Below are 13,223 nucleotides of genomic sequence, written 5' to 3' on the forward strand. Positions count from 1 at the left end.
TCTCGAACAAATGATTTTATATTATTATAAATGTGTATACAAAATTAAATATACTTACAGAATACGAACAATATTGGTTTAAAAAATGCATTGAAGATATTGATTGACGTAGCATATGAAGATATGATTCAAACAGATGAATGGGTAAAGATAAGCGACGCTTGTGGCAAAGTATTGTGTGAAGACGTATATTCGAATTATAACGTGCCACCATTTACAACTTCCAATAAACATGGGTACGCAGTGTTGGTAAACAATGGAAAAAAATTGGGAAAAGTGCAGGATAGAGAATTTACAGTAAGTTGAATCATACGCATATATATATTTGTATATATATATATATATATATATGGGGCATTCCACGCAAATTCGCGAGGGGTCAGACCTCGACCTTTTTATTTTTGATGGGGGCTCGTTTTTTAGTAGGTCTTTACGAGTACTATACTCATGTAAAGCCTTGTGTACACGATACTAGAAATCGGTCCGAGTTTCGGTTTAAGCCAATCAACTAGCAGCTTTTACAGAAAAGCAGCAGTTTCATTGGCTTAAACCGAAACTCGGACCGATTTCTAGTATCGTGTACACAAGGCTTAAGAGCGTTTTTATAATAAAAAAATGTAGAAATTTTTTCCGGGGAGATTTTCCCGGGAACTCATTTCCGGGGAGGATATTTCCGGAGAGATTTCTTCCTAGGACCACGCCTGCCGACTTCCTCCACAGTTCAGGAGAAGCCAACAGACACGCCGACCTCATCCTCGGAATCGACGCAAACTAGCCCAAGGAAGTCAGGCATCGACGCAGCCACGCAGACGAAACGGAAAGGAAACAACCGCTTGAAGAAATAATGGCAATAAAGACATTGACACATTAACACCTGTATATAATGTAAATATATGTTTCTTGTTTAAAATGCAAACTTGTGTCACATTCCTTTCTATCCCCTTTGCGATTCACAATCCATGGGCCAACTCCTACTCACGCATTAGCGGATAAGGTAGATATAACCGATATATAAACACTAAGTAGTAGACCATATATGGTAAAAAAGCTGTGGATATAATATACGTGTTTTTTTCATTAACTATATAATTTAATTGTTACATGCTATCCGTTAAAGTTCCCCAATTTATAATATTCCATTTAAAAAAAGTAATTCAATAACAAAAATAAGTAAAAATGCAATTAAAAAGTAGAAAATATTCGAATTTCCTCTTTACCTATAGATCGAAATTTCAGGATTGCTGTCTATAAAGGGCATAGCCGGGTTTGTATGGGAAATCTGCCCCCGCGGTTTTTTCGATTTGCACTTGGGGGATCGATTTGACATTAAATAAACTAAAAGTTTAGCTGAATTATTTTTATTTAATGTCAAATCGATCCCCCAAGTGCAAATCGAAAAAGCTGCGGGGGCAGATTTCAAAAAAACCACTTTTTTCGATTTTTTTTTTTCAATAGTAAAATTCAAAATTAATAAATGGTGATTTTTTTTCTAATTCTTAGGAGTAAAAGGGATGAAAAAACACTTTCATTATGAATCTCAGGTGGAAAGCCGATTTTTAAGAACAGAAATAAAACTATAATTATTTTTTTTACCGTGTTATTTAAAAGTGTCCACCGCCAAACTTTGTCAGAAAATGTCTTCTATACTCCTTTACACTCAGGAATTTTTTCATTTTTTTTTGAAGTGGTGGAACATTATGAAAAAAAATAAAAACTAATTTTTTTTTCAAAATCTTGCGTTTGAACGCATTAAAACTCTTATACTGCTAGAGAAATATATAGAAAATAATTTTTCAACTGAAAAAACACAACTTACTTACAAAAATATTTAAAAAATTAAGAAATGCATTACTTCAAAAAATAAAGGACATTAAAAATTTTTGAATTGACGTTAAAAATTTTCTTTTTCACGCAAAAATTCATAGAAATAAAAAAATATAATGTTTCTGTACTATTGGCAATAATTTTATACCGTTAATAAATAAAAATGAAAATTCTTATTTGATAAGTTATACTATATTATTTATTTTTAACAATACGTATCATCAATTATTTACATTCAATGAAATGATTTCACATTAGATATATATAAAAAAGACTGTTTTGAATAACGTCGGTTAGTCTTCGTCACTGTCTTCATTCACTACAGCATTAACTTTTTCATTTATAAACAGACGACTCAATATTTCGGCAGGTCTTATTATTTTAGCCAAATATCGAGCGTAAGAAAGATAATATATGATAGCTGCAATGTGAGAGCAGCACCCTACAGTACGCCTACCATTAGCACAATCACAACAATATCGACTAATCCCAGAGATCTTATTCTTATCTGGCTGATAATCAACAAAACAACGGTATGTTTTTGAGTTAATATGCCGAGACCTTACCCGGGTGGAAATGTGTCTGGGCGATCCAAGTTTCTATTTTGGGCCCCGTGGGGAATGTCGTGGCACGCCCGTATCGGAAATCTAGCCAGGCGCTGCCTAGTATTTCATCTAGGCGCTAGACAGAATTGTGCGAGGGTGCCAAGATGGGAAATCCAGTCGCTCGCTTGTCTACAAGAGAACACGTCGCGACGCGTCGACCAGTTTGCCGCGAACTGTCTCAATATCTGAAAGTTGAAAGATCATATTTGTTTTTCGTCTTAACTGGCCACGCGAATTCCGAGCATGGGAACAAGGGCTATCCAAAAAATAAGTTTTTCGTCTTCATAACATCGCTTTTGGGTCGGCATCAACATTCACTCGAATAAGGTACGCATTTAATTGTACACGGGAGAATAGAATAGCCTTTCGTTTACTCGGTTTCTGTTTCGGTCTTAATTACACAACAATTATAATACAGATTAATACAGATTAATATAGCTAGAATAACCTAACCTTATTATTTGCAGATGAGTTCTGACGAAAACGAGGGTCTCTGCGACTATCAGATCGTAGAGTTCGTTACTCGAGGACGTCCAGGTGTCAGAAAAATAGACCTTGTTCCAACAAAGTGGATTGAATACGACGTTAAAAAAGGGAAGCTTGTGACAAAATTTAAGCCACCTCCATACGAGGAACAAGATTTTAAAATTATCACAGATTTGGCCAAAAAATTGGCAGATGCGCCGAATGATTGGGTCACGTACGGCATCAAAGTCAGAGCACGAGCCAGTAAGTTTAGAATAAAGTCAAATATATTTTATTATATATTTGATTTTTTTGTCACATTTATTTAAACTATCTACGTCTGAGAAAGTACAAAGGGTTCATTAGCAGCGAAGGAAAGTTAAATTTAAAAAATATTCATCGTATGGCACACTCCTTTGCTACGCACAAAAATTAATTTCTTGCATCTTTTTCTGGGGTACATAGTTTAAATACATACTTTTACACTGGATTTAATATTGAATTATATACTAACAATAAGTGAAACTTATTACACCATCCAATATTTTTTATGTGTTGAAGTCTTTTATGTAAGAGCTTACAATTAGATAAGGTTCATATTTTTTTTTCTAAAAGAGGTGCTCTCTAGACTGAGTTTTTAAAATTTCTTATCTCAATTGTATTATAAATGATAAAACGATTATTAACAAAAAGTAATTTTGAAAAAGATTTTTTATTATTAAAAAATAATATTTTTAACTATATTCTTTGAAGTTAGAATTGAATAAAAAATTTTAAAGACTCAGTTTCAAGTTTTATTTCCTTCTTTGAAGAAAATTATCCCAAATTGGTGCCAATCGATCTACCGATTGAATGTGATTCTATTTTACCAGGGATATTAATGTTTTTTATCATTATTAATCAAAATTCTTCAATAATTTGTCATTTAAGTGCATTATTTAATATAGCCTGTGAAGGATGAGCCTCTTTATACGTACATATCATTTGATGAAATATTAAAACAGATATCTATTTTAATTGTAGAGACGTATACTGATGGATGTGCAAAACTGAAGTCTCTGGAAAGTCAGCTTTATGCTTTCACAGATAGTGGAGCAGATCCGGAAAAAGTAGCTGCAAATATTGAGGAATCACTTAAAACGCAAACACTAAAACAACAAGTGCAAAATTTAAAGGCCACTATGAGTGCAGTAACTCCAATACCCGAGAAACCCAAAAGAAATACATCGCGCCCCACAGGAAAGAAAAGACGTAAATTTTCATTTATTTAAGCACAAGAATGGATTTTAAAAATATTTCAGCTCTAAATAGAAACGATTTTATGTAAATGTTTTATAGTTTGCTTTAAATGATATATCCTACAGCTGTTTTTATTATAAAAAATCCTGCTTCGCTTGGGTGTTTTATAAAAAACAGAACAATTCAGATCTGAATATTTTTATTAAATCAAACTTGCTTGCATGCATGTAATCGTTTTTCTGCATTTCAGTTTTGCTTTTAAAATAATAATTTTCATAATTTATTTGTATACTTTAAATAGAAGTTTTATTTGACAAAATATTTTTTTGCAATCACATTTAATTATAAAAATTATATATTAAAATTAAATATATATTAATAATGTATGAATTCTTTATATTGTTTCATTTGAACCAGCAGTTTCCGACCGAAGTGCTAGAAAGGACGTAAAAGTAACTACTTCATCAAAGCAGCAAGTTTCACAGAAGGATAGACAGTTAATGTGTTCCAGGCATCGTATTTTCTCATCATGTAAGATTTTTTTGCATAATAATTTAATTACATATCTTTATTTCTTAAGATCCAATTAAACAGTATTTATAACTATTATATAATAAAACTTTGACTTTGTTATGTAATATTTTTAAAGCATCAAGTTCAGCTGAGGATTCGATTTGTGATGAGGCAGAAAAGCATACATCCAATATTTTTTACAAACTGAAAAGGGTATTTTATAATAAATAATTGAAATCTTAAATACATTATAAATTTTTTAAAAGAATAGTGTTTATTATGACTTTCTTTATATTTCAGATATTGGCTTACAGTCGCAATTACAATTGCCTAATGATAATCTACACGATTCAACAAAAAAAGATGAATTTAATAATAATACGAGTAGGCAACATACGACTTTCATATGTACAAATCTGTATAAAATTATGAATTTTATTCATTATCATTTTTGCATATATTTAGGCGAAGTCATTCCGAAAATAAAACATACAACTATGACGATTCAGAAGTTGGTTGGAACAGCAAAAGAAGCAACAGACGCAACGGAGCGTTCGAAATCCTTAAGCACTATGAGTGCAGTAACTCCAATACCCGAGAAATCCAAAAGAGATACATCGCGCCCCACAGGAAAGAAAAGACGTAAATTTTCATTTGTTTAAACACAATTAAGAATGGATTTTAAAAATATTTTAGCTCTAAATAGAAACAATTTTATGTAAATGTTTTATATTTAATTGCTTTAAATGATATATCCTACAGCTGTTTTTATTATAAAAAATCCTGTTTCACTTGGGTGTTTTATAAAAAACAGAACAATTCAGATCTGAATATATTTATTAAATCAAACTTGCTTGCATGTAATCATTTTTCTGTATTTCAGTTTTACTTTTGAAATAATAATTTCCATAATTTATTTGTATACTTTAAAAATAGAAGTTTTATTTGACAAAATATTTGCTTGCAATTACATTTAATTATAACAATTACATATTAAAATTAAATATATATTAATAATGTATGAATTCTTTATATTGTTTCATGTGAACTAGCCTTTTCCGACCAAAGTGCTAGAAAGGATGTAAAAGTAACTACTTCATCAAAGCAGCAAGTTTTACAGAAAGATAGACAGTTAATGTGTTCCAGGCATCGTATTTTCTCATCATGTAAGATTTTTTTGCATAATAATTTAATTACATATCTTTATTTCTTAAGATCCAATTAAACAGTATTTATAACTATTATATAATAAAACTTTGACTTTGTTATGTAATATTTTAAAGCATCAAGTTCAGCTGAGGATTCGATTTGTGATGAGGCAGAAAAGTATACATCCAATAATTTTTTACAAACTGAAAAGGGTATTTCATAATAAATAATGGAAATCTTAAATACATTATGAATTTTTTAAAAGAATAGTGTTTATTATGACTTTCTTTATATTTCAGATATTGGCTTACAGTCGCAATTACAATTGCCTAATGATAATCTACACGATTCAACAAAAAAAGATGAATTTAATAATAATACGAGTAAGCAACATACGATTTTTATACGTACAAATCTGTATAAAATTATGAATTTTATACATTATTTTTTTTGCATATATTTAGGCGAAGTCATTCCGAAAATAAAACATACAACTATGACGATTCAGAAGTTTGTTGGAACAGCACAAGAAGCAACAGACGCAACAAAGCGTTCGAAATCCTTAAGCAAAAGTCGTACGTAGAACCTTTAATATTACGAAAACGCGCGCGAGCAAGCTTTTCATTTATTGTTAACTTTTAAATAATAAATATTACTTTTATTTATTTTATATAGTAGAATTTTATAACAATAATAAATGTCTAAAAATAACCTCGACCTACTCTGTAGTATATACTGAATGAGTGAGATTGGAATATTTTATTTTTTATCTTGATACACATGACAATTTGTTAATATTGACTAATTAAAAACTGTATTTTTGTATAAATAAATCAACAATTAATTTAATATCTTTAGGAGTATATGGACCTAATCAACAACTTTGTTCAGATTATAATAACTTAAAATTTGCATCAGTATGCACTTTTAAACTAACAAATCTGTTCATTCGCAATTATGTTCTATTGCAAATTTTTAATTACAGAAACTAAGTACAATAAAAATTAAAAATGTTTAAGAAATTAATCATCAAGCTCTATTCAAAACAATATTTTTATTATTGTTATCTCTTACGTGTTCTCTGAAGTGTACTTTTAAGTATATTGAGCTAATCAAATTTACGCAAAATATTTAACATTTTTTGGAAGCTATTTGTGTTTGGCTTTAAATGATATTATTGTATAATATTAATTTCATTTAATAGATATGTTTGATATTTATGATATTTATGCATTCCAGAGTTTCTACTTATCATGAACTGCATTCAAGGGATTTCCGTGAATGTGAATGAAATAATGAAGAACCAACGTGAAATGAGAGACTTGTTCGAAGCATCCGGAGTGATTAAAGACGGCATTGGCGCAAATAATCAATCATTTACTGATAAATATAATATCTCCTTTCCAATGCGTACAAAAGACGATTTAAGTGCATTTCAAGAAATGTTAAAAACCAACGACATTTGCCGTCGCGATTTTGTAAGTTTTTTGTTACTTTTAATTTTATTACTTATTTTTCTATACATTTTTTCTATATATTTTTAATGTTTAGAAGGCTTTCTTATATTTTTTTGTCGATCGACAATTGAATATTAGTAAAAGTGTCACAAACATAATGAAAAAATTAGTGACAAGGGAGCTTGCATTAATATGTACAGCACAAAAGAAAATTGATGCCAAAATTGTCCTAAAAGACACTCCGATCTGCGACTGCATTATTGGTAAGAAAATACAACTTTTCTCTATATTACTATTATTAAGAATTATTCTATGTTAATTTAGAGATAAAGAGTTTTATACATAATAATTGATATATTATATGTTGTATAGATGTTGTTGTAAACATTATTGAGAAGCATGGAAAATGTATTACCCAAAAGGAAATATATTCAGCTATAGGCATTACTTTAACGAACGCTAAGGATTGGGATGGTCATCGGTTACATCGATCAAAGAAAGCCAGAAATGACGATCAGATCAACCCTTAAATGACTATAATATTAAATATAATTCATTTCTCCTTTGTAACTGAGATTACTATATATATATATATATATATATATATATATATATATATATCCTACTCGTTGTAACTGAGATATTAAATTACATATATTTAAAATATATATTTAAAGTTTACAATCGTCTTACAAGGAAACCTCGCGAAGTGTCAAATTCTGACTTTAATATAACTTTGTGTACATACAGATTATGTAAATAGATGAATTTAGAAAGTAGGAGTTGGTGCCAATAAACGGTTTTAAGGGGTGAAACCACCCCTGTCTGTATGTACACAAAGTTATATTAAAATCAGAATTTGACACTTCGCAAGGTTCCCTTGTTAGTATTTATTTATTAATTTTAAATCTAACTAAGTTATCCTAGTCTTACCCTATCTCTTTCTACATAGCGGCTAGACAGATTTAATGTCTTGGGGCAACATTGCTCCGCGAGCCAGGGCCTAGATAGTTTTCCAATATTGGAGCTGGCCATTATTGCCGTTACCACCCAGTACAACCCCAGGCTAGCCTTCTATCATAGCGCCCACATTAACTCGTGGAAAACTAGCCGGAGCCCATACAGCGCCAGGTTGTAATTTCCACCCGGGTACTTGTAGTTTAATAATATTAGGTGTTATTTTCACATACTGAAGTGTTATTGTTCCGTCTTCATTCATCATCTCAGCTAAGTAAGACACAGCTTGAGACATTTGATATGACCCCGTAAAAAAAATCTTCATATTGTCCATTAAAAATTTTTTTGATATTTTCTTCGAAAAGTATACAGTAAAAAACGAAAAAAGACCATCTTATTTTTTACAATATCTGTTTTTTTCTTAAAGCTACAGGCATTTGAAGTTTTCTAAATTTTAAACTGCATTTTTTTAAATCCATAACTTAAGTATGGGTAGAGATAAAAATCTAAAAAAAAATCATAGAAGCTACCATTTAGTATGAAAACACAAAAAAATTTCGGCCAAATCAAAAATGGTCGAGGAAAATCATCGGTTGAGTTAGCATGGAATGCCCCATATATATATATATATATATATATATCCATTCACCCGCATACGTTTTTTTGGCACCTTTAGGCCGCCAACCTGGGTCGTTTTCGTTCTGACGTTTTTTTTTAAGTGTTAAAGTGTTACAAAAAATCTGAAAAAATTCATGGAGGTAATTCAAACCTTCAATTTGAAGTATCAATCATAAAATTATAAACAATTTAATTTTTTCACATAATTTGTATTAAAAAAATGGAGTAACTAGGGGTAAAATTATTTGTTTACTCAAAAAATCATAACTTTAAAACAAATAAAGATATCGAAATGAATCAAAACGGAAATTGAAGGGGAAAAACGTACCTTTCATAAAAAAAATATTGCATGCAATTATTTTGAAATTAAATGCTTAAGTTTGCAACCTTAAAATTGCCAATAAATTAGCCCCAAATTTCGTAGTAATCATCTCGGAACCGTCACTTCCCTGGTCCTCGACATCGTCGATTTCATCTTCGGAGTCGCCGCCACCGAAATATTCGACCTCCTCGTGATGGCGCAATATTCTTGACACTTCCTCGATCGATCGCTGCGCCATTTTTGTCGAAAAACTGAACAAAAACATTTTTGTAATTTTTTTTTCGCGGTCAGATGTTTTTATGAGACTTCTACGGACACAATGAACACTTTAAAATGAAAAACACAAAAAAATTACTTACGTTTTTGGGCAACGTTCGCCGCCAACCTGGGTCGTTTTCGTCCTTTCAAGAATTGACGTGTCTCCTGTGACGGCCGGAGGGGAACTGGCGCCTTGAAACTCGGTAGGCGGGTTCTCGGGGAGCATAACTTTTTTACGGATGCGCAGTGGCGCCCTCTCTACCCGTTTTCAAAAGTTACAACTACATTTGATTTTCGCCCGGACGAAAACAACCCAGGTATACGGGTGAAGGGATATATATATATATATACCCCGATATATACATATCTTAAAGATGTGAATTTATAATTTATGGATATTACATTATATATTACGATATATTATCACTTTTATAACAGTTACGAAAATAACTCTGCCTGTTGATAACTGCTACATTTTTTTTATCCAGATCAAGAAGAAAAACGACACAACTTCAATCAATGCTCCAAACAGGGGGGATCTAATCTATGTCCCTAATTATGTACTTTTCACAAGTAATGATCCCGAGAGCACTTTTCCGATAACCACTGGAGATAAATAGAAAACAATGATGCCTTGGGATCCATTTTACCCGCATTGGGAGAACGCTCATACTCGAATAAGTGTCAAAGACGAAAGATTCAACGACTACAAATATACACCACCTTATGAAACGTTTGCTAAAGTTTTCGAGTAGCAAGTGTTACAGTTACAACAATTACAGATCGTAATGGTTTTCATGTTCTATTTATTACACTTAATTACTATTATACCATGCGCGCATAATTTTTTATAAAGGTGCATTCCTTCTCAAACTTCGTCCGCTCGGTAGTCGAACATTCATATACGATTTTCTACATAAGGAATAAAATGTTTCATTTCGATATATTATAAATCTACGTATACGTACCACGCTTTTAAATAAATATATTTTAATGAAAACATTATGTTCCTTTCATTTTCAACACGTTGTAAACTTTATTACGTCATAAAGAAGACCCTAATTACTATTTAGAATTATCCGAATTTATATACAACTATACTTGTATATAATATAGTAATCTTAATAAGTTTATTATAATCTTTTAATCTTTTAATTAATCTTCCGAATATGTGTTTAAATCATTAAAGTAAGTAAATATATAGTATAAAAGCATAATATAAAGTGAATAATAATAAGTTTAAATCTAAAACATTCTGTATAGCCTATAGATAAGTTAATTAATGAGAAGATAGTTTCACCGCGATTCAAATAAAAACCGATAATATCCGGATTGCATCTCCAAAATCATAAAGTTTTATCATAGAATATAAACACACCAGAGCACTTTCACTAACAATCCCAACTTTGACTATAACCGGTAAGCGCACAAAGCGATGAAACGAAAATTCAATTTCAGACAATTTGCCGGGAGAGTTAATTGAGCCGAACGCGGGGATCAAGGCGCCGGTGCCGCCCGTACGTCTGTAAAATATGCGAATACCGGAAAAGGAGGGCAAACTCTGATCGAGATTTCTGACTCGCCCCCGGGTGCATCTCTCTCTGATGAAATGCAATTTCCTTGATTCCGCGGAAAGCTACTTTCAATGACATGCGCGAATGTTTATCTTTCGTTTTTTATTGACGGGGCAAACATCACAATGTTTGAAACGCGATAAAAATTTGTTAGAGAATTATATTTGTTATATTTGTCCGAATAGAATTGAATGACAAATCTCAGCAAACTACAGAGATGAACAGAGATGAACGAACATTATAAATCATAACTCGGCTAATGTTTTGCGGAATCAATTGGTATAGTAATCGCAAGATCCATTGATCAAGATGCATCGTTGATCTTTTCAAATGGTTACATAATGCGTAGCTGACGACTGCCGATTGTAACAGGTCGTAAACTCATCTTATAATAACGCGTCGAAGTAACGGAGCACTGAGGCGTTTAAAGTGCGCTGAAAGTTATGAAACGAAACGTAAAAGGAACGCACCGTGTTCACAGCGATGTAATTATCAGCGCTGGTGCGTGAACGTTATCGCGACATAAATTCGGTCTTTTGTACTGTTACGTACGGAAATTTTATCCTAAAATTTTGGACGACGCACGTTGGAATTTTTGAACGGTTTAGACACGACGCACACGCTATCTCAGAATTCCGAGCGAACGCTCAGGCGTCAATACAAATGTTTGGTTTATCCTACGGTTATCAGACGGCTGTTGATAGGCTGAGGCCCAGATGGGGCCCAAAACTACGTTTCTAGAAACTTCTAGAAAACCTCCCCCCTTAAGACACGTAGAAAGTGGTAAGAATCACGCGCGGGGGGTTCTGGCTATTTCGGGTATAAAAAGGGCGGAAAACGCCGCGGAGCGACACATTGTTTTCGGCTTCGGGTCTCTTACTTCATTTTCGACTTTAATCGTTTTTCTAACTCTTATTCAACTCCAGACAGTTAGTGACACTGAGGAATCGCGTTAGTCTCATCAAGTAAAACTGTAAGAGCAACACGATGTTTTCGCATCGAGGATTAGTGAGTAAACTTTTCTGATATATATATATGTTACATTTATTTAATATTTTTATGAGTCTTTAACTTCTGGAATTAAAACTGTTCAATAATTAAGCTATGTGTCATTAGGCAGCAATTTTGTAAGACATTAATACTACATAATAAAACATTTATTTCTCTTTTGTATTTTACTTTCCCTCTAAATCGATTTTTATATTAACAAAATAATATTCCGTAGTAAATCCATAAATATATAATCTTTCTCTCATAATTTTAAACTGTTAAATAAATAATTTAGGGAACAAATTTCTGCCACATCGAACATCTGTTCGAGAACAATCTGCTAAAAGTTTCTTTAATTATTTCAGTTCTTAGCAGTGACAATCTCGTTAGCAAGTATCGCACTTGCCAGCATCCTCGTTCAACCTGCCTATGAACATCAATACGATAGCAATCCACGCTATTTGCAATATCAGTCTGTTTCGCAGCACTGGATACGATCTCCGACTGAACAATATCGCGCGGTACAGTTACCGGACCAGGAATCGACGCGATATCTACCGGGAGTTGAAACAAAGAAAAATGAAGATCCAAAAGAGGCTAGGCGTAAAAGAATGGAAGAATATGGGCGTAAAATGGATTTTATCCGACATATGGACGGAGGCCGCTCTCTTCAACCCTTAGTAAATGCTCATTATCCTGTTACTTGATCTGATGAAATGATATATGTTTCATTAACTTAACATTTACAATATTTTATTTATATTACTATCATTTCATTGAAAGTTCAAATTTTATTTAATTTGATATTTTTAAATGTAATATTTAATTCGAAACACCTATATATAACATTTTGTCTTATGCGACAAATATGTACATCACTGTATTATTGACAAACAGCTTTTATTGGAGTTAATTATATAACACAAACGCTGATATTTGTCGTGTTCTTTGTACACAAATTGTCATGTAAGTTACTGAATATTTCATGAGAATGATATTTCTCCAGATGGTACACAACCGAAGAAAAAGATCGGATTCTGCAAGCACTGAATCAAATAAATCTGAGATCATTGCACATGACAATGATGTGGCCGCGAAGTCGTCCTTAACTGACGCCAAGCATCCTACAACCATCGACTCGTTACTTCCAGAAAACGAGCCTACTAATACTACTGGTAAATATTCCAAAGAACAAGAACAAAATTTGTGACATCTTCAAATAATCATATACTATTATATAAAACCTGACTGT

The 13,223-nt window shown here is 32.0% G+C and overlaps 1 protein-coding gene and 1 long non-coding RNA gene across 2 annotated transcripts; both read left to right on the forward strand.

The window, feature by feature from the left end:
* Nucleotides 1-6: 6 nt before the first annotated feature.
* On the forward strand, nt 7-916 carry LOC139776424 (uncharacterized). Its single transcript, XR_011719068.1, has 2 exons — nt 7-297; nt 639-916. It is a non-coding gene; the product is annotated as an uncharacterized lncRNA (long non-coding RNA).
* Nucleotides 917-2,896: 1,980 nt separating this feature from the next.
* LOC139776419 (uncharacterized) lies at nt 2,897-10,407 on the forward strand. Its single transcript, XM_071713050.1, has 12 exons — nt 2,897-3,158; nt 3,918-4,145; nt 4,947-5,030; nt 5,112-5,288; nt 5,699-5,812; nt 5,930-6,007; nt 6,095-6,178; nt 6,260-6,370; nt 7,035-7,273; nt 7,347-7,515; nt 7,625-8,401; nt 9,896-10,407. Exons 1-11 carry the CDS (start codon nt 2,897-2,899, stop codon nt 7,780-7,782), a joined length of 1,704 nt encoding a protein of 567 aa, XP_071569151.1. The 3' UTR covers nt 7,783-8,401; nt 9,896-10,407.
* Nucleotides 10,408-13,223: the final 2,816 nt, after the last annotated feature.

This window comes from Temnothorax nylanderi, unplaced genomic scaffold (genome assembly GCF_030848795.1).
Source record: "Temnothorax nylanderi isolate EJ_2023f unplaced genomic scaffold, tnyl_v1.0 TNYL_tig0119_pilon, whole genome shotgun sequence".
NCBI classification, from domain to species: domain Eukaryota; kingdom Metazoa; phylum Arthropoda; class Insecta; order Hymenoptera; family Formicidae; genus Temnothorax; species Temnothorax nylanderi.